The 27,141-nt window shown below is 40.6% G+C and overlaps 7 protein-coding genes and 1 pseudogene across 14 annotated transcripts; 5 read left to right on the top strand and 3 right to left on the bottom strand.

Moving 5' to 3' along the window:
- Nucleotides 1-923: 923 nt before the first annotated feature.
- On the bottom strand, nucleotides 924-3,941 carry LOC104816065. The gene is made up of 10 exons (XM_010544735.2): nucleotides 3,828-3,941; nucleotides 3,594-3,733; nucleotides 3,208-3,310; nucleotides 3,039-3,098; nucleotides 2,743-2,765; nucleotides 2,570-2,576; nucleotides 2,059-2,277; nucleotides 1,852-1,963; nucleotides 1,530-1,741; nucleotides 924-1,225 (listed from the first exon to the last, which is right to left on the bottom strand). Exons 2-10 carry the CDS (start codon nucleotides 3,710-3,712, stop codon nucleotides 1,133-1,135), a joined length of 948 nt encoding a protein of 315 aa, XP_010543037.1. The 5' UTR covers nucleotides 3,713-3,733; nucleotides 3,828-3,941; the 3' UTR covers nucleotides 924-1,132.
- A 255-nt stretch (nucleotides 3,942-4,196) lies between these two features.
- Nucleotides 4,197-9,530, top strand: LOC104815673. Of its 5 annotated transcripts, none has more exons than XM_010544169.2 (7): nucleotides 4,197-4,569; nucleotides 4,740-4,933; nucleotides 5,316-5,646; nucleotides 6,172-6,267; nucleotides 6,772-8,304; nucleotides 8,398-8,532; nucleotides 9,170-9,530. In XM_010544169.2, the coding sequence occupies exons 1-5, from the start codon at nucleotides 4,474-4,476 to the stop codon at nucleotides 6,913-6,915; spliced, it is 861 nt and encodes a 286-aa protein (XP_010542471.1). In that variant the 5' UTR covers nucleotides 4,197-4,473; the 3' UTR covers nucleotides 6,916-8,304; nucleotides 8,398-8,532; nucleotides 9,170-9,530. The 5 variants fall into 5 exon arrangements, with proteins under 5 accessions (XP_010542471.1, XP_010542469.1, XP_010542474.1 ...); XM_010544167.2 differs by having other exon boundaries at nucleotides 8,392-8,532; XM_010544170.2 differs by having other exon boundaries at nucleotides 4,199-4,569; nucleotides 6,812-8,304; nucleotides 8,392-8,532.
- Nucleotides 9,438-13,525, bottom strand: LOC104815674. Its single transcript, XM_010544173.2, has 9 exons — nucleotides 13,255-13,525; nucleotides 12,906-12,982; nucleotides 12,673-12,817; nucleotides 12,518-12,594; nucleotides 11,814-12,398; nucleotides 11,012-11,605; nucleotides 10,709-10,921; nucleotides 10,460-10,615; nucleotides 9,438-10,384 (listed from the first exon to the last, which is right to left on the bottom strand). Exons 1-9 carry the CDS (start codon nucleotides 13,280-13,282, stop codon nucleotides 10,208-10,210), a joined length of 2,052 nt encoding a protein of 683 aa, XP_010542475.1. The 5' UTR covers nucleotides 13,283-13,525; the 3' UTR covers nucleotides 9,438-10,207.
- Nucleotides 13,526-13,905: 380 nt separating this feature from the next.
- On the top strand, nucleotides 13,906-17,967 carry LOC104815672 (annotated as a pseudogene).
- A 50-nt stretch (nucleotides 17,968-18,017) lies between these two features.
- Nucleotides 18,018-18,985, top strand: LOC104816064 (receptor-like protein 12). Its single transcript, XM_019202774.1, has one exon. The coding sequence runs from the start codon at nucleotides 18,165-18,167 to the stop codon at nucleotides 18,858-18,860; it is 696 nt and encodes a 231-aa protein (XP_019058319.1). The 5' UTR covers nucleotides 18,018-18,164; the 3' UTR covers nucleotides 18,861-18,985.
- Nucleotides 18,986-19,874: 889 nt separating this feature from the next.
- Nucleotides 19,875-20,644, top strand: LOC104816063 (LRR receptor-like serine/threonine-protein kinase ERL1). Its single transcript, XM_010544732.1, has 2 exons — nucleotides 19,875-20,464; nucleotides 20,554-20,644. Exons 1-2 carry the CDS (start codon nucleotides 19,875-19,877, stop codon nucleotides 20,642-20,644), a joined length of 681 nt encoding a protein of 226 aa, XP_010543034.1.
- Nucleotides 20,559-22,845, bottom strand: LOC104815671. Of its 4 annotated transcripts, none has more exons than XR_772167.2 (4): nucleotides 22,183-22,845; nucleotides 21,813-22,119; nucleotides 21,274-21,457; nucleotides 20,559-20,646 (listed from the first exon to the last, which is right to left on the bottom strand). XR_772167.2 is itself a non-coding variant. In XM_010544166.2 (2 exons), the coding sequence occupies exons 1-2, from the start codon at nucleotides 22,232-22,234 to the stop codon at nucleotides 21,400-21,402; spliced, it is 480 nt and encodes a 159-aa protein (XP_010542468.1). In that variant the 5' UTR covers nucleotides 22,235-22,843; the 3' UTR covers nucleotides 21,079-21,399. The 4 variants fall into 4 exon arrangements, 1 of the variants encoding a protein (XP_010542468.1); XR_772168.2 differs by having other exon boundaries at nucleotides 21,813-22,065; nucleotides 22,183-22,844; XR_772166.2 differs by having other exon boundaries at nucleotides 21,813-22,843.
- A 408-nt stretch (nucleotides 22,846-23,253) lies between these two features.
- Nucleotides 23,254-25,069, top strand: LOC104815670 (DNA/RNA-binding protein KIN17). The gene has a single exon (XM_010544165.1). It carries the CDS (start codon nucleotides 23,368-23,370, stop codon nucleotides 24,592-24,594), a length of 1,227 nt encoding a protein of 408 aa, XP_010542467.1. The 5' UTR covers nucleotides 23,254-23,367; the 3' UTR covers nucleotides 24,595-25,069.
- Nucleotides 25,070-27,141: the final 2,072 nt, after the last annotated feature.

The following is a 27,141-nucleotide window of genomic DNA, read 5'->3' as shown; positions in this document are numbered from 1 at the left end:
GAATAATGTAATCTTCACTGCGCTCTCAGCCTCTGTATGCCCACTATCACTGGTCTCGTCATGTGCTTGTCTCTTTTTTCATGTTCATCTTCTATTTGAGGAACAAAGAAATTCGTGATTATCATTTATGAAATCATAAAAAAAAAATCAAAATAACTTAGAATAATTAGGGGTGTCAACAATTGGATCGGTCCGATCTGAATGCGCACTCCGTTCGAGAGTTTTAAGTTCGGGTTCGGGTTTGGGACAACTCGATTTTTTCGGACCTCTATAATCAAGTCCGAAACCTGATCCTATAGATTTCGGGTTCGGATCGGATTGACCCGGCCCAGTCCGCTCAAAATTCTTTGTAAAATTATTTTTTAAAAGCTCGATTTATTTCAGGTCGGAAAACTTAGTTCCGAAACCCGCTATTTTTTGGGTTGGACCAGTTTGGACTTTGGAACTCGAACCTAAATTGACACCCCTGCATAATAATAAAATACTCAAGATTGTTCTTTGTTCCATCGGGGCATGAAAGGAGATTCTCTCTGTCTCTGCACATCCAATTGAGAATGAACCCTAGCCAGAACTTGAAATTATAAAGTAGCATCAGCCATGCAAATGAAAAAAGAAAATACTAACACGTTATTAAACGATGCAGGATTTATAAAACACCATATCTTAAAGATTTGGATGATGAAAAAGGGATTTAAGGGAAGATGGTGTGAGAGGGAAATCGTTGAAGATCTCTTGGGGACAAAGTCTTGGAATCAAGAAAAAGTCGACAAATTGAAAAAGAAAAGAAGACGATGGACCATTATTCAGCAGAGAATTCCAAGGATTGAGATGCGACGACCAACAAGAGGAATAATAATATAAATTTCGACACAAGATGATAAGGAACCACAAAACAAAAGATTTTTTTTTTTTTGAAAAGAATATACTTCATTGTGTTTCTGGTTCTTCCATTATTAACGAACATTTTCACACAAGGGCTCACAAACAGTTGAACAGATCTTACAAGAGATTTATCATCCAATGCACTTTTAAGTAATGTAACAATGGGCATAAAAGGAGGTACCTTTCACCTTGCACCCCGTCAGAGCATATCAAAAAAAGCAAATGGAAGATGCTCCTCAGGGTCAACGACTCAAGATTCCTGAGGAGTCTCGAATCTAGATGGTGTGTCGATGCCCGCCATACAACATAGGCCGCTTATTAAGATGAGGAGCAACACAATCCCCTGTACCGGAAAAAAAAAACACAGAAGATGACCTGATTAGCAACATTTTCACATGGAATTGGTAATTTCCACCTCGAGTCGAGAGACTATAGTAAAAATGCATGTAGAACGAGATTATTGTCGAACCCATCTCAGAGACAGGAGTTTCAGTCACTTTTATGATTGCCAACAAGTTCAAAATCCACAAAAAGGTCATTTGGAGAACGGGGAGGATAAGGCAAAAGTTAGGCGTGTAATCCTATGGAACTTATATGAGTTTCCCCGTAAGAACGGGAGTCTAACGGAGAGGTAAAGAGTAACTTACGACTAGGACACCCTCCAAAAGCGATGACTTAAATTTGCAGACTTCATCGCAGGTTGTAGTGACGTTAAGTGAGCTGTTTCCTGCAGCACTCTCAGCCAGAAACCTCTGGAGAGTTTGGTATGATGTATACCAATAGGGATCAGAAACATAAAGAGCCGCGTATTTAGTTCCAGATTGCTCCATAGAACTGACAAGTTCAGAGATGGTTTCACCTGCAGAATGGTTAGAAGACTGTTTTATGTTTCTTACTCTCAACCAACTTAAACGAGTATCCAAACGCTAATAATCTCCTATTGCGACCGTGGTCTCCACCACCACTTACCCTCTGAACGTGACTGGTCAAGCGAACCAGATAATTCAGAACCCTCAGAGCAGAGCACAACCAAGTCAGTTTCCCCTTCTTTTCTCATTTCTCTTCTAGCAAGCAAATGGTCCTGTCCATTGTTTAGGTGTAACAAGAAAAAATTCAGGAAAAGATAAAGAGAGGCTGGTGCAAAGTGGAACGTGCAATCCAAACGATCAAAATTACTTTAAAAGACTGCAAGTCTGCTAGTTTCTGAATCCTTCCATCCTCGACAAAGCATGACTCTGAGAACACAACATTGCTGACTCCTAAACTGTCAGCACACGCTTCTTTGAGTCCCGAAAGGAACAAACTTTCCATCCTTTCCTCCTCTGGCGCAGCAATATATGGGAATGCCAGCGAGAAGTTGGAAGCTGTAAATAGGTTCTGAGCAAAGAAGAAGCACTGCTATATGAGAAACCTGCTTCCTTCGAAGAAAGTTTCAACGTGAATTTGCATTTTAAAAGTTCATATAGTCGAAAAGAACATTTGGTTCGAGGAAATGTGCCATTCATATGCCAGTCTTTGGCCCAAACGGCCCAATTTTGCGGTCCAACCTCGAAGAATAATATTCGGAAAATAAAAGATGATGACAATACACTTAATATCTAATATAAGATAGAAGATATAAAAGACATGAATTTAATTTCATAAACAAAATCGTAAAAATATTACGGTATCTTTTATAGCAGTGTACTCCCCGACTTTTCAGAAAATCCATTTGTATGTAATAAGTATTTATGGAGTCGGTCTTCTTTGGCAGGTTTCAGTCACAAGGACCTCAAATTTACTCATAACGTATTTATGAATCAATAAATGTCCTCACCAAATCAAAATCCATGCATATTATTAATATATCTCTCATATAACATCTTCATCTCGGAAGAGAGTAGCTGTACGAGACAGAGAATGTTAAAAATGTATGGAAACCATAGCAGCCAGAGAAATATCTTCAGTCAAAAAAGATGCAGAACACAGGTGCTTATTCTTGCAAAACTAACAATGATACTGATTTTATTTACCAAAATCTCGACAAGAAAATCGAAAGACCACACTGCCAAATATACTAATGCAAAGTTGCAAATTCAATATAGTTCCTCCTGCTTCATTCATCTCATACATAACAGCAGCCGTGATAGGTTGCTAATAGATGGATATATTCTTACCTCTTTGCCGATAAACACGAGTGCAAGATCAACTGGGCGCTGAAGTTTCTTCTCCGAGCACTAAACCAAGGAGACAATAAACAAGTAAGCCAAGAGAGATCTAGAGCATTGGAGAACTAAAATATCACACATGTCGGAGATTGAGAGATGAACAAGTGAAGAAACATACCAGAAAATTTGACCAGCCTCCTTGAGTTAGAACAGAATTTACAAGATCCTTTGCAGACATGACCTGATAATTTACAGCCTCATCCAATTCACCAATAGCAGGTCTGCAGTTTCTCAATTTTGAGAACCATACCCAGTAAGATCAGCAATCTTAGTCACTAATCGAGCAGTTCGAAACACACATATATATATATATATGCCTAAGACATCGCCCACTCCTAATAACTCTTCAAACTGCCACTTCAATTTGGACCATAAAGATTGAGAATTTTCCGTATTCTTCCAAGAGAACCCAAATCAGAACCCGACGCACACATCCGAGTGCACGAAAATTTCCAAAATTTATGAGAAAATATTAGAGAATGATGAAGAGGAAAGAGACGTAACTGGAGATGAGGAGACCAGAGGAAACCAGGAACTGTAGAAGGAGAAGCCAATCCCATAACTACGTAGGCAGCTACAACCAGATCCAGCAATAACGTCGCCGCACGAATTTCCATCCTCATCGTCTACGTCGTCGAACAATCCTGCCGAGAAAAAAAAATCAAACATCCGGAAAAGAAGATCCGCGATCCAGTAACACAAAGCGCCGATCAAGAATCTGAAGCGAAATTGGATTACCAAGCGAGATAGATCCACAAAATCGATGGATTTTTCAGTTCTTCAAAAATTGTACTATCGACGAACAAACAGTAACAAGAGGACAGAGATTCATCTCCGACGCTCAGATCTCGGTTTGTAACTTCGACAACGTGGTAGCAAAACGACGACGTTTGAGAAGCACGTGACAGTTAAACCGTAAATCAGTAAACCGGATTGATCAAGTGGATTGAACCGGTAAAATTGGGCCTTGTGGAATTTCAGGTCCGGCCCAAATGTTCACTTTCAAATAATTAAAGATGGCGTGGCCCAATGCCTTCAAAGCGAAAGCCGTACAGTTTCTTTTAATAAAACCGATAAAAAAGAGAGAAAAAAAAGGAAAATCCATGATTTAAGTTGTATGAATTTCGATACGAAGTTGATTTTCCCCATCTCAAGAATATTTTCTTTTCCTCTTCTGCAATGTGATCCCGCCAATGAAATTCATACCCTCCCTTACGGAATTCTCTCTCTCTCTTCGTTGCTTCGCTGTTCACTCTCTCTCTCTCTCGGTGGATCTGTTTGGTTTGCCGGAAAATTCGTCGATTTCCATAGCAGAAGCTTCGAGCTGTTTGTTTCGCTTTTTTTATGAAGAGTTATCGGAGTAGCGATAGCAGCAAAGCGATTTATGATGCTTTGTGGTTCGTTGCGTGATCGAATACAGCCTTGGCTTCGTGACTATGTTAGGCTCCAATCCCTCGCCGTTATCCTTATTTACGCTCAGGTAATCGGTTCTTTCCTCCGATTTTCGCTTCCTTTGCCGATGTTTCGAATCCGTTATGGCCTAGGGTTCGGTGTCGATTTGAATTGTTCGCCGATTTGTGCATTTGAATTGTTCATTTTTTAATGATCGTTGTTGTGCGTTTTGGTGAATTATCTATCTGATGGATTCAGATTGGATGTGCGTTGATCGGATCGCTAGGGGCATTGTACAATGGAGTTTTGCTGATAAACTTGGCGATTGCGTTGTTTGCCTTGGTCGCAATAGAGAGCAATAGCCAGAGTCTTGGCCGGACCTACGCCGTTCTCCTTTTCTGCGCAATTCTTCTCGATATCTCATGGTTCATACTTTTCACTCAAGAGATTTGGTATGTTTCCCTTCTTTACACCTTCACTTGTGAATCTGAACTAAGCTTTGCTTTTAGGGGGTTATATAAGCTTTACCTGTGAATCTGGATTGTGACCAACAACTAGTTTTTAGGGGGTTGGTTATCAACAACTAACGTTTTATTTTCGCTTCAGTATTTCTTTGAAATGATTGCATATGGCAATCACTTGTTGTTGTTTGTTGTTTTTGATTGCTTATAGCAAGTTGGCTTTAAGTTTGTTTGTTTTTTTTTTTTAATAAAGGAAGTGGACTTTCAGTTGTTTCATGTTGTTTGTCTTTAAAAAATGTTATAGGAACTTGACGTTCGAGACGATTGTTTGTGGTTTCTCTTGTATTAACAAAATATGCCCTCTCCCATGCAGGACCATGTCGCCTAAGACCTACGGAACATTTTTCATCTTTTCAGTGAAACTCACCTTGACGATGGAAATTATTGGGTTTTCTGTGAGGTTGTCATCCTCGTTCTTATGGCTTCAGATTTATAGGCTTGGGGCTTCTTATTTGGACACATCGATTCCTCGTGAAACAGACTCTGATCTAAGGAATAGCTTCTTGAGTCCCGCAACACCTGCCATGGGTAGGCAATGTTCTGGTTCTGAAGAAATTTTGGGAGGTTCTATTTATGACCCAGCCTACTACGCTTCATTATTTGAAGATGGTCAAAGCAACAGGGGTTCACCCAAGGCAGCTCAGGTTTTTTCTCCCGACCATTTTGTGTCTAATCTTGTTATGGTACTTGTTTCGTATACCGGCTTGTCTTTTTAAATTTGTTCTTCTCTTTCAGATTATAATCTTTGGAAGTTTTGAATCACAACTCCTAATTGTGCATAAATAAGCTCCTAAATTATATTTCCTCTCTTTTATCCAACTGTGTTCACATTTCTAGCAAGATCTGTCTCACAGTTTGAAATAGGTCCTGACTTTCTGTGTCATAGTTCAAAAGTGTTTGTGGATGGCACTATATTGGGAAAACGATGGACTAGCTGGATTGCTTTTATGCGTGTACCCAGTTCTGCTTTTTAGCTTTTTTCGTGTGTTTCTCTTGGTGAACAAGAGGATGTAGGCAAGATATTTTCTTTTTCTATAAAGTTGGTGTTGTTCTAGTTTATGTTAAGTAATTTGCATAACACGCTCTGAAATCGCTGATTCATTTGCTTCTCGAATTTCAAAGATTTTTCTGCTGATGCGCCAGTAGTCTAATCTTTGAACCCTTGGTAGGCAAATCACTGTTTATATGGGAACAATGGATCCCCTTCCTCTGCAGAAGCATCTCAGATTAAGACCTCTATATCCAGATCCTTGCAGGCAATTGATGTTAGTCTCCACTCATTGGCTCTTTTACTGTTTTCTGTGGTATTTTAGCTACATCATATTGCTCTTTTTTTTTTCCACACTTCTCGTAAGTGGTCCTTTTTCATTTTCTTTGTTGTATCTTTATCATCCTGCACGTGAACCTCTAACATGTGAATTAGTAGGTAACTTGTGTACATCAAGAACCCATGTGGCCATCCATCTGCCTGTGGGGTTTATTAGAACATACAGATAATTTCACTTCGCCTTAATGTGGGTTCATTCTTCTTGGTCTGCCTCCATTGGGATGCAAAGTACATATATTCGATGAACATTTCACCCTCATGCCCCTTGTAATATAATACGTTGTATGTTGAATATTCACCCGTGTCTGTAAAGTCACCTTCTTACTGTATCATTATTGCATGTGGTCTAAAGAGTCAATTGTCTAAATTTTTTAACATTATACCTAGCAGCATCTTCATTGGAGTTGGAAGATAACTTCTCATTTTACATTTGCCTCGACAGATTCTTTGGTGGTTCTCCGAAACTGATCTCACTTTTGCAGGAGGAGAAAGCTGTGAGGAAATCTGGGATGGCTTCAGTTTGAGAAGTTCTGTTCGAGATGGCTACTGCCTGAGCATCAGTACAAGATGTGTGTGCTTTCCATAGCCGGGATTTGCATATCGGAGTTGAAACAGGAGATGTATAGTTGAACATTTTTCCAACAATCTCAGCCCAAACAAAGCGAATCAAGTTCTTCCCGGGTCTCTAAGAGTGATACAGGAAAGCCTTGCAAAGCTTTTTATCAGCTACAGAACCCAGATTCGAGATTGTCGTCAACAAGTAAGCAGGCATTTCTCCCCCCTTTTGAGTTTCATCTTTGATTCTGTATGGTCAAGCTTTTGGTACATGATAGGCCTAGGGATGCTGTTTAGTTCGATACTCACTAGGGTCGATATTTTGAATCTTTTTCGCGAGAATATACACGGAACCCTGCCTGTTAGTTTTTGCACAATGATTCTTTCTCCTTTAGTGTACATCGGATATCTTCCCTCAAATTAAGATGGTTTGGTTTCGTTTTCTTTCTTGCCATCATTTCTCTAGCTCTTGGAAACATACTAACCTCCGATTTCGGTACGAAAAATTGGAGGCTTCTAGTCTAAAAAACGGGCACTAGCATATGTACTTACCCACCCTCCTTTTTGGTTCCTTCTCATCAGAAAGATATTGAAAGTGAGGGGAAACAAATTATGCTTTTGGTGTCGTGTCATTACATGAGATGGAGATTCTCAGGTTTGTTTTGCATGGAACTTGCAAATGTATCCTAACAACAAGAACTCACTTGTCACATCCCCCAAACATGAAATCTGAATCGCAGATTTGCACAGTACCAAATCAAGACGCTTGTTTAGGCGTTGACTTACATTTGGTTCGAGTCCTCGTTTGGAAGGAATATTCACATGGACATGGACTTTTAAAAGTTCATATAGTCGAAAAGAACATTTGGTTCGAGGAAATGTGCCATTCATATGCCAGTCTTTGGCCCAAACGGCCCAATTTTGCGGTCCAACCTCGAAGAATAATATTCGGAAAATAAAAGATGATGACAATACACTTAATATCTAATATAAGATAGAAGATATAAAAGACATGAATTTAATTTCATAAACAAAATCGTAAAAATATTACGGTATCTTTTATAGCAGTGTACTCCCCGACTTTTCAGAAAATCCATTTGTATGTAATAAGTATTTATGGAGTCGGTCTTCTTTGGCAGGTTTCAGTCACAAGGACCTCAAATTTACTCATAACGTATTTATGAATCAATAAATGTCCTCACCAAATCAAAATCCATGCATATTATTAATATATCTCTCATATAACATCTTCATCTGCACACAATATAAAACTATACATTATATATCTTTGTCATAATAGATGCAATATCTTAAATGCCAAATCAAATCATGTCTGTCTGCTTGATAATCTCTTTGTCTCTCCTCTTGTTCTGTCCTTCGAGTGTGAATTCTGCACAAATCTATGTGTCTCCAGAGACAAGTAAGTTTCTTTCTCTTCTTTGGTTAAAATCTTTCCAAGAGACGAACCATTTCGTATCGATCGTTTTTGTCTTTTGGGGCATGGAAGCGATAGGAGAAGTGAATCGGAAACAGCACTTGGAAGAGTCCAAGATCGACGCAGAACGAAGTTTTTCGCAACGTGGCCATCACAAAAGAGGCGAGCCTGGACCTGGACCGACACCCACACCCACACCATCTCCATGGGGAGGTGAATAAATCTGTATATGGTTGCATCCGTGTATATATATATATATATATATTCAAGTAAAACACGTGCGATATCTCATGTGGATGTGATATACATGTATTAGATAAATGTATTCTGTGTCTTAATCATCGTAATGTTGTAACAGTTTTATTATATAGACTGTGGTAAATGAAAAAACCCTAGCTAGATTAAACCTAATATATATACGTAACTGCAATTATAAGGTGGGAGGGAGTTTATGTAAAGCTCTAGCCATCAAAATCAATATCTGGCATCGCATATATATTTCTATACGTTGTTACGTAAAACCTAAGCGCGTTCTTGATTGCATTAATCTCTAATTATGCAAGAGCACCACTATCTTGCTTGAAAGGTTGTTATTATAACATATGCGGTTTTGAAAAATTCATTATTAACCGATCATATTCGTGAAAGTCTCAACTTAGATTCGCGAATGTTTGTGGGCTTACGGGAATCTTTATCTTCGCGAACCCGCATTGTACATTTCGATTGATTAATCACCCGCCTAACCACATGATTAGTTCATATTTGTACAAAGCCGAGTTCTAAAGAGATGCGGGTAAGATGGGAACATGCAGGAGTTATTGTCGTTTCTTGCTCTCGTCTTTGTTTTCAGCGGAAGAGATGCGAGGAGAGGAGATCAATGGCATCAGGGACGGCTCGGACATGATCAATGTATCGCCGAGTTTCTCAGGGCGTGGGAGAAGTAGAATGGTGGCGCCACCTGCTGCTCCATCTCCATCTCCATCTCCACCTCCATGCGCAGGCCCATAACTCGCTGCTCTGCAACCTGTCTTTCGTATCCTTCATCATTTCGATCGACGGGTACCCATTTATTTTTTTTTTACAAAGTTTTTTGATGAATTATGAAAAGGGTTGATTAGTTTTTTTTTTTTTTTTTTGGAGACGAGCTCCATAGAATCAAGTCGTCATATCCTGTTACCTTAGAATCGTTATCGGGAGCTCCATCATCTATTTAGCACTGCTTTAGTTAAGAACCCTAATATCATCTATCTAAATCATATTGAGGCGAGAAAGTTATATGTGCTTGCCCTCGTTTGTATTTCCTGAATCAGAATAATTTTCCACAGCTGAAACTGTTACAGATACACGGACCATTACATATATCATAAGATCTCAACTCCCAAACTGAAACCAGATATGTCTGAAATGAAGAAATCTTTTGTTGTCTCCGGCTAAAACCCAAAACTGAAACCAAAAACACATCCCACCTTTGCTTCTTCCTCTTCTTCATCCTCGACGCATTCACAAGGCAGGAACATCATCAACATCAGAAAAACAGAACCAATATAAAAAAAGAGAGGGAAAGATTGATAGATGTTGACATGAAAGGAAATAAACTTCTAGAGGGCAGTAAAGCTCCTAAAACCAGAAGGGTTGTGGCATCTTTTCCATGGTTTGATTCCAAGAAGCCTCCTCTCCCCCTACACCACAGCAAATTCATCACCTTCTCAGCTCTATTCAAATTTGTGTCCAGAGCAAATAGCCGCACAATAGACACCACCACAAAGCAGAGCCGATGTAAGGGCTATAATCAGATAGCTTGTTCCTTCTTTCTCGCGTTTTGAGGTACCATTACAATGTCGGGATTATATACGAGGACCAAGCTCTGCCGTGAGCCACATGGCAGAAGCTAGCAACCGTTTGGTGAAGCCATGACTTGCTTAGTGTTGTTAGAGTGACCCTCGGTTTTAGCAGCTGAACCATTTTCAGCAACCTTGAGATCATCCGTAGATTTATTTGCAGACTCTGCAGTTGCAGAGCCATTTATAGGTTCCTTCTTGTCATCAGTAGTTTTCCCTGCCCATACCTGTGATCCAACTTGATATCAGACTACAAAAAGAAAGCTGAACTGCAGAATTTAATGGAATTGACTTTGCCTTGCCTGCTTCTGGGTCTGCTGCTGCTGCTGTTGCTTAGCTTTCTTCTCTTGGATTGTCTTTTGCCGAACCTCGTAGAATGAAAAATCATCCAAAATGCATGTTTTGCTGTTATACTCTTTGAAAATCTTTATTATCTTCAAACCCTGCTCCAGTTTGACCTATATATCATCCCACAGAGAGAGTTCATCACTGGCACAAACAAAAAAAGCCATGGTATGTGAGAAAAGATGATTCGAGAAATGCTAACTAACCTCCTGTGTGTCTCTACTGTTCGTAACTGGCTTATTCTCATTGTTCTCGAGAGTAATGTGCTTGAACAAACTGTTTGGCACATCCTTCACAATATGCCACTTTAGGGGAAACGAGCCAGTCCACTTGTCCTGTTGCCAATACTCCACATTTTTGTTGAAATCAACCGGCCCAATCATTTCAGCGACCCCAACAAATTGTCCACTGGCATTGACCTGAATACAGAATTAGAGCATACGAGCTTAATAACATCAAGAAACATACACATACATAAAGCTAAACGAGTTCAGACTTTGGATACAGACCGAGAAGAAGAGAAACACTGGACAGTTGCCAGGCTTCTGCTGAGCTTCCTGATATGCTGCATCGAGCTTCTTGTTGCCATATGGTGTGCTTGCCCAAACATTATATTTGATGCTCTTATGAATGTCATCTTCACTGTATGACTTGATGACATAGAACTTAGCATCTGTGTAATCCTCAGGGAGATCTTCTCTATTGTATCCTTCTCTGTCAGGAACAACAACACATATTTCGTCTGTCTCTCCAGTATCAGTTACGTCTGATATTCCCATCTGCCCCTTCACATCATAGCCAATCTCTGATGTGGGCACCTTCTGGTTCTTTGGACCCTTTGCCCTAGGTCCCCTGTTGAGCTCATTCATACCATCTATGTTCTCATTTCCATAGCTGTAATTGTTACACCTTCCCCGGACTCTGTTTTTGTTATCTGCAGTCACCCATCTTCCATTTGTCCATGCATCATACCCAGTCGAACCATAACCCCTGCCAGATCTTACAGTGCTTCCATACTGACTGTAAAAATTGCTTGGGTACATCCTATCATAGTATCTCTGAGTTGTACCGAATCCTGTCATTGAAGCGGGCTGGTGCCAACCCTGCAGATAAAATTGGTTGGCGTTATCAGCTATCATGACTGAGGCACTTGTACTCAAGTTTTAAATCCTGACAGCAACTGGACCATGATAAGTCCCAGGAGAACATTCTTTATCCACAGGTGTACATTGCAGCACAGTTGAACAGGATGCTGAACAGATAAACTATCTTCATTAGATATAAGAAATTAAATTCAGAAACATATGATACCATGTAATGGGAATTTGACCCATAGTTCTGATTCCTCGAGGAATGTACATTGTTAGCCTTAGAAAAAGATGACACAACTCCACTTCCAGACACAGGCCTCTGCACATCTGAAAACTTGGAGCCATCATGCCATGACATGGGAGAGTAAAATCCATCATGGCTAAACCTCGGATCCTGATACACAGCAGTACTAAACCCCCCTCCAGAAGCACCATTCCCGTACAAATTAGTCGAGTTAAGAGTACCCTGGTCCTGTGGTTTCCCCAGAGCTGAGCCCTTGTTTCCTTTTTCAATACCACTCTTTGAATCAGCAGTGGCATCAGCGTTCGTACTATTGGCAGGGAGTGTCTTTCCATCAGCACCTTTGTTCACAGAGAGATCCGCATGCGAAGTAGTATCAACAGAGGAAACGAAAGGTCCACTGCTGGTTTTGGAAGGAAAGTAGGAAGGGTACCGGTATTGCTGAGCACCATACAACTGTTCATCACTACCGACAGGAGCAGGACTTGCGGTTGGCGAATATTGATATGCTGCATACCCATATCCCTGTTGATACACAATAGACCCATTCTCTCCATAAATCCCCTGGAAGGAACATTGAGCAGGCGCACAAAAGACCAAGTTGATTAGCAAAGAAGAAACGAAGAGAATGAAAGCATTGAAGTTCATCATCCTAACATTCAAGTCACAAGCAAAACACATACAGAAGTCACGTCCACACCATCAGGATTTGCATAACCTGTGTACTCGTACTCAGTCCAATCGTGACCATTCCCATATCCTGAAAAGCTTGAAAATTTGTCATCCAATTCGTATATTTAAGCAGTATTGAGATCAAGGAGGGATATATGGATCTAACCACCAAAATAGTAGGGCTGATAGCCACTCGGAACAAAGCAGACGGAAGGGTCCAGAGCATCGCTAGGGAGCAATGGAGTCAAAGATCGATCAAAAGAAGAAAGTTGACCATTCGAATCCACAGCTCCATACTTGTAAACTGCAGTCTGCACAGATAAACCGGACTCAACATGTTGAACAGTATGCAACAGTAAAAAAACTGCAGACATAGATACAGAATCAACTGCTTCATACCTTCTTACTCGGCTCGGAGATCTCCAGAGTCTTTGTTTGAGAATCCAATGACATTTTCTGCAGCAACTCGGCAGTTTCTACAAGCATCACGAGTGAAGGAAACAAACAGCTTTCTCTTTCATAGATTTAAAGCAAAATTACACCTTGATTTACACCAAATACAACAAATCAATATAAACCCAGATAAATCTACGTAAAACCATAAGACAAGAAGAGACGAACACAAATCGACAACAGCAAAGCCAGAGAGCTCAAGAGCCGAAATGGCAGAGAACCCAGACCAAGAGAGAATAGAAAAATATCGAAACAAAGCAAGGCCTGATCGAGAAAGTATGGGAAAAAAGGATACGATCCGCGGGAGTAACGACGGTAGCCATTCGAACGGACTTGGGTATGGAGATATGTAGATCCTTCCCGGATAGGGGATGCGACCGGATACGCAGAGAGATAGGAGATTCCAAAGAAAAGGGAGAAAAACCCAAACCCAAATCAGAAAACCCCAGATGGAAATCTAGGGTTTAAGAGATAAATCGATAAGGAGAAGGGATTTGGGTCGTATGGCCCCAGTCGCCAAGAGAAGGGTTTTTCTTCGGGGAAGATGAAAGGGGTTTTTGCCCGTTCACGTCGAGGTATTCAAATAGCTCCACGAACTGTCATTTCGTTTTTTTTTTTTTAAATTTTCTTTGTTTTCTCATAGAAATTTACTTACTGCTTAAGCTTTTGTATATAAAAATATATATATTTATTTGATTTGTTAGGAACCGGTTCATATACTCCAAATTTTCGAAGGAAATAAATAAATTAAAATAAAATATCCCATTTTCCCATTGTTTTCAAATGGCGATTACGTTACGTGTAGCTCACCACCAAATGGGGGCCCGTTCTCGAAACAAGGCCTGACCCGAATCTGACCCGGAAAAAGATCCAGAATCCGATTTATTCACCTACTGAAGTTCTAGAGTGTTACTGTTCATGGGCAGAACGCCACCAAATCCAACGGTCCAGTTTTGACAGAACCTTTACAATGAACGCAAAAAAAAAAAAATTAGTCATAGAAGTTGCACTCCCGGAAAACCCTTCCGGCGAAAAACCCTACTTGCTCCTCCACATCTCCGCCGTTCTCCGGTAAGATTTGGGCCCATTTTTGTATGTTTAGTTTCTCCGGTACAATGTATACTCGTGTCTATGTGTGTGTGCTCGTTTGTTGGATTTTGTTTGATTGCAGCTCGTTGGGATGAAGATTGTTGAAATACTGCCTTTTTCGTGTATGGACGGTATGGGCATTGGTTGAAAGCTTTGTTTTGATTCTGGACGAGTGTTTCCTGAGATTGCTCAAGGTGTTCTCTTCAGAAGCTTGAGTACGAAAAAATGCGTTGCCTTTCTGTATTTCTTTTTCTTTCTTGTTGCAGTATTTGATTATCTGGTTCGGTTCAGAAGGTGAAATGAGTGTAACAATGGCACGGTTTACTGGGTTTCGATTCCGCAAATTGAGTTATGTCTTTTCCTCAGGAAGGAAGATTCGAGTGTTTTCGAAAAATCTACCCGTTTTAAAAGTGTTTCATCTCTTGTGAATCTTCAGTTCCCGAGGTAAAATGGCATCAACGTTCACAGCCACATCTTCCCTCGGTTCCATGGTGGCTCCTAACAAGTTTTCATCGAGCTCATTTGCAAAGAGGCAGAATCTGGGCTCTAGAAGGGTTCGGCCTGCCATAATTTGTGCTGCCAAGGAGTTGCATTTCAACAAGGATGGGACCGCTGTCAAGAAACTTCAAGTGAGTCTATGTTCAATCTTGAAAATTCATTTCCGAGTGTTGCTGCTGTGCTGATGGCTTTTGTTTGATTCAGGCTTTGTAATAGACTGGTGTCAACAAGCTCGCAGACCTTGTTGGGGAGACACTTGGTCCAAAAGGGCGAAATGTTGTTCTTGAGAGCAAGTATGGCTCACCCAAAATCGTTAATGATGGTGTCACCATTGCTAAGGAGGTATGGAATTTGTGCCCCATTGAATTAAATTGTTTATACACGTTCAAAATATTGGTGTTAGACTTAGACTAAAGTATTCTTTTGTAGGTTGAGTTGGAGGACCCAGTCGAGAACATTGGTGCTAAGCTGGTGAGACAAGCAGCAGCTAAAACCAATGACTTGGCTGGTGATGGTACAACAACTTCTGTTGTTCTTGCACAAGGTTGAGTTGGAGTACCGGTCGAGAACATTGTGTGGTCTTGTTTTTTGCATTTTTTCTGTAGAAATTGAACAAATTATGCAAATGATCTTAGAATGGACTGTTTAGGTGGTAGCTGCTGGTGCAAACCCTGTACTAATCACTAGAGGCATTGAGAAAACAACCAAGGCTTTGGTCAGCGAACTCAAGAACATCTCTAAGGATGTAAGAATATGTAGAGATATCTTTTATTCGTTCTGTGGATTAGGTCCATATATACCAAAGGGGTTATATAAGTGTATCTTGCCACTTTAGGTTGAAGACAGTGAGCTCGCAGATGTAGCGGTTGTTAGTGCAAGGAACAACCACGAAGTTGGAAACATGATTGCTGAAGCAATGAGCAAAGTGGGCCGGAAGGGTGTGGTGACTCTTGAGGAGGGGAAAAGTGCTGAAAACAACCTCTATGTCGTGGAAGGAAAGCAATTTGACTGTGGTTACATCTCCCCATACTTTGTAACAGATAGCGAGACAATGTCAGTTGAGTACGAGAATTGCAAGGTATTTTCTCTTCATTCCATTCTCACTGTTTCGAGGTACTGGAATGATATCATTGACTCAACAAAATGCATCAATGAATACAATACACTTGTTATTATACCAAGAAGGTGATTACTGATTATATAACACAACAGTTACATTAAAGCACGCTATTCCATAGGCTAAGGTGTTTTAAATGTTTTGTGTGGTTGCAGTTGCTTCTTGTTGACAAGAAAATTACAAATGCAAGGGATCTTGTTGGTGTTCTAGAGGAGGCCATTAGAGGTGGCTACCTGATCCTGATAATGGCAGAGGACATTGAACAAGAAGCTTTGGCAACTATTGTTGTTAACAAGCTTAGGGGCACATTAAAGATTGCCGCTCTGAAAGCTCCTGGGTTTGGAGAGCGAAAGAGCCAATACCTTGATGATATTGCCATTCTAACTGGAGGCAAGTGAATATGTGGATATTGTTTTATCTATAGGCATCATGCTCTGAACTGGAGTATTAATCTCTCACAACCTTTTTTTTTCACTTTTTTGTGCAGCCTCTGTAATCAGAGATGAGCTTGGTCTTTCACTTTCATTAGACAAAGCTGGAAAAGAAGTTCTGGGTAACGCTTCCAAGGTTGGGCCGACCAAGGAGACTACAACCATTGTCGGTGATGGAAGCACTCAGGAAGCAGTAAATAAGCGTGTTGTACAGATTAAGAATCTTATTGAGGTATACTTTGCTAGTAGAACAGAACAGTCTAGCCTGTCCCTTATCTTATAGTGTCGTGTCTTCTTAATAACTCGGGGTACATAACATGAATGAATATGTTTGTGTGTAGCAAGCACAGCAAGACTATGAGAAGGAAAAGCTTAACAAGAGAACTGCAAAGCTGTCTGGTGGAGTCGCTGTTATTCAGGTGAGTATTGTTCTCTTGTTCGGTTTTGCATAAACATGGGAATGAGATCAGAGACGCTAACTAGACTACTAGAGGTTATTACATCTTTGCTTAAAGGTAGGAGCACAAACCGAGACTGAGCTCAAGGAGAAGAAGCTGAGAGTTGAAGATGCTCTTAACGCTACAAAGGTGATTTTTCTCAGGAGAGGGCGAGTTATCTTATAATTGAGGAGTCTATATATACACACACATACATTATCTGACTAAGAACTGAAATCATGTTCAGGCTGCTGTTGAGGAAGATATTGTCGTTGGTGGTGGTTGCACCCTTCTTCGGCTTTCTTCCAAGGTTGATGCCATTAGTGAAACCCTTGAAAACGATGAAGAAAAGGTAATAATAATAATAATCAAACCCAATTTTCAACGAGAACTAGAAATCTGTAATTTGCTTACTCGATTTTCTATGATTTCGTTGTTTTAGGTTGGAGCGGACATTGTCAAAAGAGCACTGAGTTACCCTCTGAAATTGATCGCCAAGAACGCTAGTGTCAATGGAAGTGTGGTCAGTGAGAAGGTAACGTAACAGAAACTCTCCATGCACTTTGATTCACACCAGATGCTTGAGAAGCTTCTTTTATTCGTGGTGAACAACCTGTTCGGTTGCCGAGAAAGCTGAGGGAAATGGAAGCAGAGAAGGAAGAACATAGAGAAAGAAGAAGCGGGACATATATACAAGTGCTTAACCAACTTACACTAAACCGGCTAAATAACCGACTAGCAAAATCTGATATGTACACTCTACTTTGCAATGCAGGTACTTTCCAACGGTAACCCGAAATTCGGTTACAATGCCGCAACAGGAAAGTACGAGGATTTGATGGCTGCAGGCATTATTGACCCAACAAAGGTGAGTTATTTTTTCTTCTGTCATTCAAAAATTCTCGAACTTGAACTGATTTGTATGATGGATTCAGGTTGTAAGATGCTGCTTAGAACACGCGGCCTCGGTTGCAGACACGTTCTTGATGTCGGACTGTGTGGTTGTCGAGATCAAGGAGCCCGAGCCAGTTCCTGCCGGAAACCCAATGGACGACTCAGGTTTCCTTCATACATTCAAACCCAAATTATTACACGCACGGATTCATACATTCAGGAGCCCGAACTTGTTTGGATCCAACCCATGTTTCATTACTGAATCTGTGTTCATTTGTTTTGATTCCAGGGTATCCGTACTGAGATGAGTGATAAGCCCGTATGCATTGACGATGAAATAGGAGAATATTCCGGCGAGGGTAGCTCGTGGGGACCCCATACGGATTTTGCCCATTTGAATCGAAATTTGGAATCTAATAAAACAAGTTGAAAATTTTTTTTATAAAGTATATGATTCTTCATCCATCGAAAGCATGGTGGAAAATTCTTGGTGGGTTTTCACCAAGAAGGTCATTCAGTCAACGATGTAAGAATTCCCCATTCCTGTATTTTTGAATGGAAGACAAAAGTTCTTCTGTTAATTTGCATTCACTTTCCATCCAACACAATCATTCAGATTCCATTGACTCACTGTCGGAGTCAACTCTCACTGTTGCTTGTACGGATTTTGATTATAATGACAACAAGTTAAAGAAGAATCAATCCAAGAAAAAGAAAGAAAAACACAGGCGGAACAAGAATGTTAGAACTTAGCTTTCACCATCATCACCGCCATCGCCATCTTGTTCTTCTTCTTAGTTTCTTGAGCTTGCTTAGCCATTCCCTGGCTTGTCCAGCGGATCAGAAGCAAGCCCTTCTCGAGTTCAAGTCCTCCCTCCTCGGCCGTACCGCTTCTTCTCCTGATGGACCTTCACTCTTCGGCCTCGAAACTTGGGATTCCAAAACTGATTGCTGCCGATGGGAGAGGGTTACATGCAGAGAATCTCTGATCGTAGCCCTCCAACTCGATTCTCTCGTCTCTCCCGGAGAAAAAATCTCTTTCGATTCCTCGTTCTTGACACCTCTTTTCAGCATCAGTTCGTTGATGCTGCTCGATCTGTCATTCAACTACATAACTGGCGAGCTTCCGGGAAAAGGGTTGGCAAATCTCACCAAGTTGGTTCACCTCGAGATGATCCAGAACAGGTTCAGTGGACAGATCTCTCCCGAGATGTTCCAGCTGAAGCATCTGCAGAATCTTGACCTGAGCAACAACGAGCTGAGTGGTGCTTTAACCAGACAGGTGAGTTATCTTCAAGAACTCAGGGTTCTGAACCTTGAAGGGAACTTTTTACAAGGAAACATACCTGAAGATATCGGTAACTCCACAGAGATTCGAGTTTTGTCCCTCAGAGGAAACAGCTTCTCAGGGAATATCCCGACAAGTATTCTGTAGCTGAAGAATCTACAAGAGCTGGACCTGAGTAATAATTTCTTATCAGGGCAGATTCCTTCTGATATTGGGAATCTAAGAAACTTGACCACTTTGGTACTGAGCAATAACTCGCTTTCAGGCACGATCCCTGCATCGGTAGTGCAACTAAGCAAGCTAGAGACTTTTCGGGTTTACAAGAACAAGCTTGCTGGAGAAATCCCGCCATGGTTGTTGAGTTTCTCCCACCTGAAGCATCTTTTTCTTGGAAGGAACAAGCTGAAATGGAATAATGGCGCAGAGATAAAACCAGAATGCATGTTGTCACAGTTGTCTCTGCAATCCTGTGGCTTGACTGGTAGAATTCCAGATTGGATTTCTAAGCAGACAGGTCTTGATTTTCTGGATTTGAGTAACAACAGTTTAACAGGCGAATTCCCGACATGGCTTTCCGAAATGGAGATATGAAGCATAATTCTCTCGGACAACAAACTCTCAGGGTCTGTCCCGCCTCAACTCTTCAACTCTGACAGTTTGTCTGTCTTGGCTCTCTCAAGAAACAATCTTTCCGAAGAACTGCCCGAGAACTTCGGAGATTCCAGTCAGATCATGATCCTGATGCTGTGGAAACAATTTCTCGGGAAAGATACCCAAAACACTGCCGAAAATCTATTGCCTCTTGCTGTTGGATCTATCGAACAACAGATTCAGTGGTGACGAATTCCCTGTTTTTGCTCCAGATGCATTTCTAGCTTACATTGATCTCTCCGACAATGAGCTTTCGGGTGAAGTTCCAGTGACATTTTCTCAAGAAACCCGGATTCTCGGGTTAGGTAAAAACAGATTCTCTGGCAAGATTCCTCAGATCTTAACCTACTTCAACAAACTGGAACACCTGGATCTCCGAGATAACCAGCTCACGGGTGAATTCCCATCGTTCCTCTCCAGCATCCATACCCTTCAGTTCCTGAGCTTGAGAACTTAACCGGCTCAATTCCCACGTCCATCCTCACTTTCACCCAGCTGCAAATACTCGACATGTCGTTCAACAGATTCTCCGGCAAAATCCCTGTCGGGATCGGAAACCTGGCGGGCATGATTGGAACTCCAAGAACTTACTCGGCAATAGAAAATTTGTTCATGTTCTCGATGGAGTTCAGCGAGCTGATGGTGAACTGGAAGAAAGCAAAACAAAGCCTACCAAGTCAAAGCCTTGAGATATACTCTCTGTTAAACCTGTCAAATAACATGCTTTCAGGAGTGATTCCAGCTTCAGTTGGAAAGCTAAAAGGTCTGAAAATACTCAACGTCTCATTCAACAACCTAACCGGAAACATACCCATAAGCTTTGGAGACATCGAGAGCCTCGAAAGCATGGACCTTTCACACAACATGCTTTCCGGTAAAATCCCGCAATCATTCTCAAGGCTGCAACAACTCACAACTTTGGATCTTAGTAACAACAAACTTCAAGGTCCTATTCCAGTATACGGGCAGATGAGCACGATGAACGATCCCACCATTTACACCAATAATAGTGGGCTTTGTGGCTGGCAAATTCAGGTAAAATGCCCAGAAGAGGTGTCTCTTCCTGAACCAAAACCAGAGGAAAGTGAGGAGGATGCATGGTTTGCATGGCCATGCGCATACGTTGGATTCTCGATAGGTCTCGTTGCATCTTCCTTGATCACAATTTTCTGGTTTCCAAGCCCAACAGGCCGATCCTTCTTCCCAAGAAAGAAATGATAAAAGTGCCGGTTTTTAGCTTCCTCTGGGCAAGGCAGCCTCAAGAGCTGTTCTGTGGATGAGCCTAACAATAAAGCATGAAAGAGTATATCTCTTGGGATATAGTTTAGTTACTATATATTATATAAAAATATCGAAATGACGAACAGTTATGTAGAAATTTGCTGTCAGTTCCATCCAATAAATGCAAGCAACTTTGATTACGTTCGAGCAAACCCTATATAATCAAGTGCTTGGAAACATAGAACAACATGATTTTGCTTTCTCTGAATTGCAGATTTTTCAATCAACAGCATCAACTGATCAAATCTATAAAAACCAAGGCTGACCCAAATGCAAAGAGCTGTTGAATTCTTCTCTGGGTTAACCGGTAAATTCTGTTCTCGAAGATGAGTTATTTATGTTCTTATAAGCAGTCACTCTTTACAGTGGACCAGATATAAGCAAGATTTCAGGTGAAAGAAGCTGCAGAACTAGAGGTTGATGCACATGATAATGATGAATATAAAACCTTATATTTCCAAGTATCTGAACGGAAAAGAATTTCAGTAAACAAATGAAATAGAAAACAGTACTTTGACATTCTTACACGAGAGAAAAATGCTACTGCGTTGAATCGAAAATCATCAAATAACATCAGGCGAGAAGATGCAGACTCGCTGAAGAACACGAATGCAGATTCTATATGTACCTCCATGGAGATGGTTTCTGGGGCTGGAGCCACAAAATGTAGAAAGCCAACTGTGAAGCAAAGCTTCTTCCTGGATTCTCCCCATTCACCTTTCACCTTCGACTATCCCTAAAACTGAGAGATGGATCACAGGATAACACAAACGCAGCTTTTACCGCCGTGATAGCCGACATCTTCTTCTTCACTGCAAATACATGAGGAATCACTCGATGGGAATTCCAACCAATTTCCAGTACTACAAATACAAAGCTGGTAACTTGGATGCAAAAAGTGGAAGTGAAAGTTCATACTTCACTAAATAAACCAAAAGAAATTTGGCTTCAGTTTAGCGTTAGTTGGTCCAAATTATCAAATCAGACAATAATGGATAACATCTTAACAATCGTGAAGAACTTGATTCCCTCTGCAGAAATCCATTTCAATGATCGCTGGATTTGACAATCATAATTTCAGTGCAGTTAGCAATGGCACATAATTCATCACAGTCAGAACACAGTCAACCAAAGAAAGAGTGAAAAACAGCATAAACTCTGACCCACCTGGGCTCAAATTCTCGGATCTCAGCAAGATCCTTCCCCATCAAATCCACCCACTGAACCTTCTTCTTCCCCCTTTTCTCAGCCAACGTTGAGCCCGAATCCGCTTTTCTGAGACTGCTCTTCAGAACACTTTCAGCACCTTGACCTTCCTCTTCCTTTCCATCTACCCTACTCTCTTCCCTAATCTCATTTCCATGACCATCCGCACAATCAACATCTTCATGGGCATCATCAAGATCATCATCATCATTAGCTGAAACAACCGTTACGGAAGACACGTGAGGCGTGTTCTCCAACTTCAACGGACCTGCCGTGTATATGTGAGGGGAAGGCTTACAGAAACAGATGAAAGAAGGGCACTGGATCTTACACAGCAAAACCCTCATCAAAACATATGTTGGGTCTTTGAAACAGCTGATCATCAATGAGAAGATCCCGCTTCTTGTCCTCAAAGTTCGCAACTTTTTAGCCCACTAGTGTGCCCAGATGGAAGAAAGCCAGAATCTCCGAGAAATAGAACCGCGGAAAGAGCCTGATTCGAGATCAGAAGGAGAAATCCGGCAAGACCCAACAAGGGTTTTGAGGAAGAGTCGATAATATATTATATATGTATCTATCTCTCTGAAATGGAGTCCTACATGAAACACTCATCAGATGAGGAAACTGACAAAATGACAGAGCCCACGCAATGCTAATGCAAATTGAAAAAGAATAGATTCCCCTTTACAACAATCAACCATGAAAGGAAGATTGTGGAGAAAATAAATTAAAAAGGCAGACACTTTTTCTGATTTGGGAGACAGAGAGAAATAAAGAGAATCAAAAATCCTTGTAAGAAGAAGATAATATTCCCTTACTTCGAGAATTCCTCTGAGAATTGACAAGAGCCATCCAAACTCAGAACTGGGAAAAGAAAAAAGGAAGAAGCTGTTTTTCAATGGCTCCAAAGAGGTAAATCTTTTCAACGAGGTAACTGCTTGCCCTTGAGTGATTTACCAAGAACAAACTGCCCCTGAAGAAGCCTGAGTTATGGTGGATTCCCTCTGTAATTTCAAATATCAAATTTAAAGTTTTGAGGACCCTTTTTTAATTTTTATTTTATTTTGGCAAAGGAGGACCCAGATATTCAATTTCTTAACATGATTATTTTAGATTAAACATTTTAAAATAGGAAAAATAATGAAAAGGGAAAAAATAACGTGTGCATATAATTATACAATCAAATATTATTGATCTTTATTCGGATTTATGAATAAATAATTTCCGTTTTTTGTTACGGTGTTTTTAATTATTTTAGTTGGTACAGATTATGTATATTCTAGTCAATAGGGCCCAGGACCAGAACTAAGCTCAAGAACAAGCCCAAGCCCATCTTGGGTTGGGTTTCATGTCTTCCTCATTGTCACCACTCCTATAAATCCCCGAGCCGTGACTCGCTCTCCTTCCTTATTGCTCCCCTCTTGTCATTCTCGAATCCATCTTTCGGAAACCCTAATTTGCCGTTCCCCCGGTTGAAGCTCCCTCCCGTGGGTGTCTGAAATCCTACAATATATCGATGGGTAAGAACGATTTCCTGACCCCCAAGGCGATTGCGAATCGGATCAAGGCCAAGGGTCTCCAGAAGCTTCGATGGTATTGCCAGATGTGTCAGAAACAATGTCGCGATGAGAACGGCTTCAAGTGTCACTGTATGAGCGAGTCACACCAAAGGCAGATGCAGGTTTTCGGACAGAACCCGACCCGAATCGTCGAGGGATATTCGGAGGAGTTCGAGCGAACCTTCCTTGATCTCATGCGGCGGAGCCATCGATTCTCTCGCATCGCCGCCACGGTGGTCTACAACGAGTACATCAACGACCGGCATCACGTCCACATGAATTCCACAGAGTGGGCGACGCTCACAGAGTTCATCAAATACCTTGGAAGAACTGGTAAGTGCAAGGTCGAAGAAACCCCTAAAGGTTGGTTCATTACTTACATTGATAGAGATTCCGAGACTTTGTTTAAGGAGAGATTGAAAAACAAGAGATTGAAGAGTGATTTAGCTGAGGAGGAGAAGCAGGAGAGAGAAATCCAGAAACAGATCGAGAGAGCAGCTGAGAAGTTTAACATTAGTGAGCATAGCTCGGGTGAGGGCGAAACCAGTAATAGGGAAAACGTGGGGGCGGATGATGAGAGAAAGGAAGACGAAGAATTGAAACTGAAAAGCGGGGTAAAGGTAGGGTTTTCCCTTGGTGGAGGCAGTAAACACGGGACTGGGAAAGACAGAGGAGAGGGCTCGAAACGGGTATTCGAGGAGGAAGAGAACGAGAGAGTGCAAAAGAGGAAAGCAAGTGGGGATCCAAGGAAGAGCGAGAAGGAGAGAAAATCGGCATTGGAGGAGTTGATGAAGGAGGAAGAGAAGAAGAAGGAGAAGATTAATCGCAAGGATTACTGGTTATTCGAGGGGATTATCGTTAAGGTGATGAGCAAGGCTTTGGCGGATAAAGGGTACTATAAGCAGAAAGGTGTTGTGAGGAAAGTGATGGATAAATATGTCGGGGAGATCGAGATGCTCGAGTCTAAACATGTGTTGAGGGTTGACCAGGAGGAGCTCGAGACTGTGATCCCGCAGATTGGAGGGCTAGTGAAGATAGTTAATGGGGCGTATCGTGGTTCAAATGCCAGATTGTTGGGTGTGAATACAGATAATTTTTGTGCCAAGGTGCAGATCGAGAAAGGTGTCTATGATGGGAGAGTCATCAAGTCAATCGAGTATGAGGACATATGCAAACTCGCCTAGTGACTTGTTTATTTGGAGTTTTATCATATCATATGGTTTGAGCGGCACCTCGTATGTCTGCTTGATTGAGTCTTTTCTAAAGATGATCTTGGACATTTGTGAAATATGCATTCCTTGCTAGAGAGACCTAACTCTTTAGACTTGTTGACTGGTAATGCTGGGGTGGGGCCATTTGTGTTCTTGATGATGATCTATAATGAGCGGTAAAAAAACTGCTGTCAGAAGGTTAGGTTTTTCCATGACAGTGATGATCCGACCAGATCCCGGACCTGTTTCTGTCTGGTACTGAATTTCACAAGAGATTTTGTTGGGAGATTCTGGTTGCTGGTTCTGAACTAAAGGCGAGAGGCAGACAACTAACAAGCATTACAGATGTAAGGTTTGAATTTGGACCATGTCCCTGAAGAATGTTTGTGTCGTATCGTTTTCTAAACAATTCCTCACCCTGTTATAAAGTTTCGATCTTTCTACTCTCTCTTGTGTTGTCACTCTGGAATGCTCTCCATGCTCCCCGTTGCCTTCAACCCTCTCGGTCTCGCTCTACATCCAGACAATGGTGAGATGAAAAGGAACACCACGAGACACTAAGAAAACCCATCGTTCCAAACAACTGCAAGCTTAGACCCAAAATTGCAGAAACCGCAGAGAGAAGAAGAAGAAGATGAGGAAACTCCACGAACCCAAAATTGATGGAACCCAGAAAATTTCTTGGGAGACCAAAACACTGTTTTGCCTCCTCTTGTCTTTGATTAAAGCCATTTTGTTTTCTCCTCTTTTTTTTGTCTTAGTCGAGTTTTATAAATTTATTTTTTATTTTCTTAAATCGTTCTTGGATTTGTGTTAAATAATAACCGTCAGATGAAAGCATGGACGGTCGGATGGTATATAGCAAATAGAAATATGACACGTCTGCACCAGACTTAAAGACCACGTGATATCGCCGCACTGGATAATCTCCTTGGCGCTGTGAGAAAATCCGAGATAAGGATCAAGACGTTACCCACGCGCCATCGAATTCTGAATTTGCAAATTCGTCCAAATCCCGTGGGTTAACCCAGGGATTTTGGGGCGGTGCACGTCACGCGCTCAGGGTGCGCGTAAGTCTCGTAAGTATAAAATTTAATTGTCGTCTGCTTGTTTGCTGGGCCTGATTTGTTGTGAAAAAAGCCCATTAATTTCAGTTTACGCTCGCAGCCTCCACTAATCCAATCAAATGGATATTTTTTTAAAAAAATTTTGGTTCTCCTTCAAATACAAAAAAAAAACATATGCTTCATATAATTTTCATATAAAGTTGTATTTTGTTTCAAAAAATAAAATCTCGGAATAAAAATATTATTCAAAATGCACATATATACACACAAAAATACCACATATTAAGACGCTAAATAAAATAAAATAAAAACTTCACACATTGAGCTAAAGCCCAAAAAGAGGCCTCTCGAGCGCTGATTTAGATTTTTTTGTTCCATATTTTATTTCAATTTTGTTTTATTTTTAGAAAAAACTTTGTTTATTAATTATTGTTTTGGTTAATTTATTCCGATTTATTTGGGATTCAATTTTCATGAAAAATATTTATTCTTGTTTCTCCATATTTTTAAACCATATTCGATCTACCAAGAACATATATAAAACATATGTACTATGCATAGTCAAACTTATGTATATACACGTTTTATTCGCATATATCACTACAGTATTATAGACTATGAAAGTAAAAGTGGACAACACTAAACTTGTCTTATAAAAAGATTAAATAAAAAGTAATTACGTTCAAATTTCACAACTGTCCAAGTGTCCATTTTCAAATTAAAAAAAAAAAAAGTGGACACAACATCGTTCAAACTCAACATTCATCAATGCATTTGGCTGCTAAAGTAAAGTTATATTATATATATATATGTAATATATATATGCTGGTCCAGGGGGGCACGCATAATATTATATAGTATTTGCATTGTTGAAGATAAATGTTAAAGAAAACGAACAAAATGATGTTTTGGTCATGGGGGGTGGTTGGCCATTTTTTTCAGAATTTGGAATGAACGTTGGTCTTTGTATTTGTAAATTCCCACGAAACCCTAAAATGGCTGCTTGACCCTCCATCAATCACTCCTCTAAATTGTTCCGAAATCAAATGAATATAATTTTTTTAGGAAAAAGAGGAATTACATTGTTTATGAAGAAAAATATTAATACCGCAAATGTTATAAATGTTAGGTTTGATAAAAGAAGAGAGAAATTCTAGAACACGGTGCGTGGAAACAATTAATATTATATATATATATATATATATATATTATCAATAAAAAAAATACCCATGTGGAGTGGAGTGCAATAAGTAAATTAACTAAATATAACGAACGAACAAAATTTTAAAACGTTTTATGTGAATTCCGTCAAAAAAAGACATAACTATTGGCACCTCCCAAAAAATAATTATATAAATACCCACACCCATATGGTCTCCACTCACAACTCAGAGAGAGAGAGAGAGAGAGAGAGAGAGAGAGAGAGAGAGAGAGAGAGAGAGAGGGGGGGGGT

This window comes from Tarenaya hassleriana, unplaced genomic scaffold, assembly GCF_000463585.1.
Source record: "Tarenaya hassleriana unplaced genomic scaffold, ASM46358v1 Cleome24, whole genome shotgun sequence".
Taxonomy (NCBI): Eukaryota; Viridiplantae; Streptophyta; class Magnoliopsida; order Brassicales; family Cleomaceae; genus Tarenaya; species Tarenaya hassleriana.
Note: the sequence above shows the minus strand (reverse complement) of the source record. Positions and strands in the feature narration are given on the sequence as shown.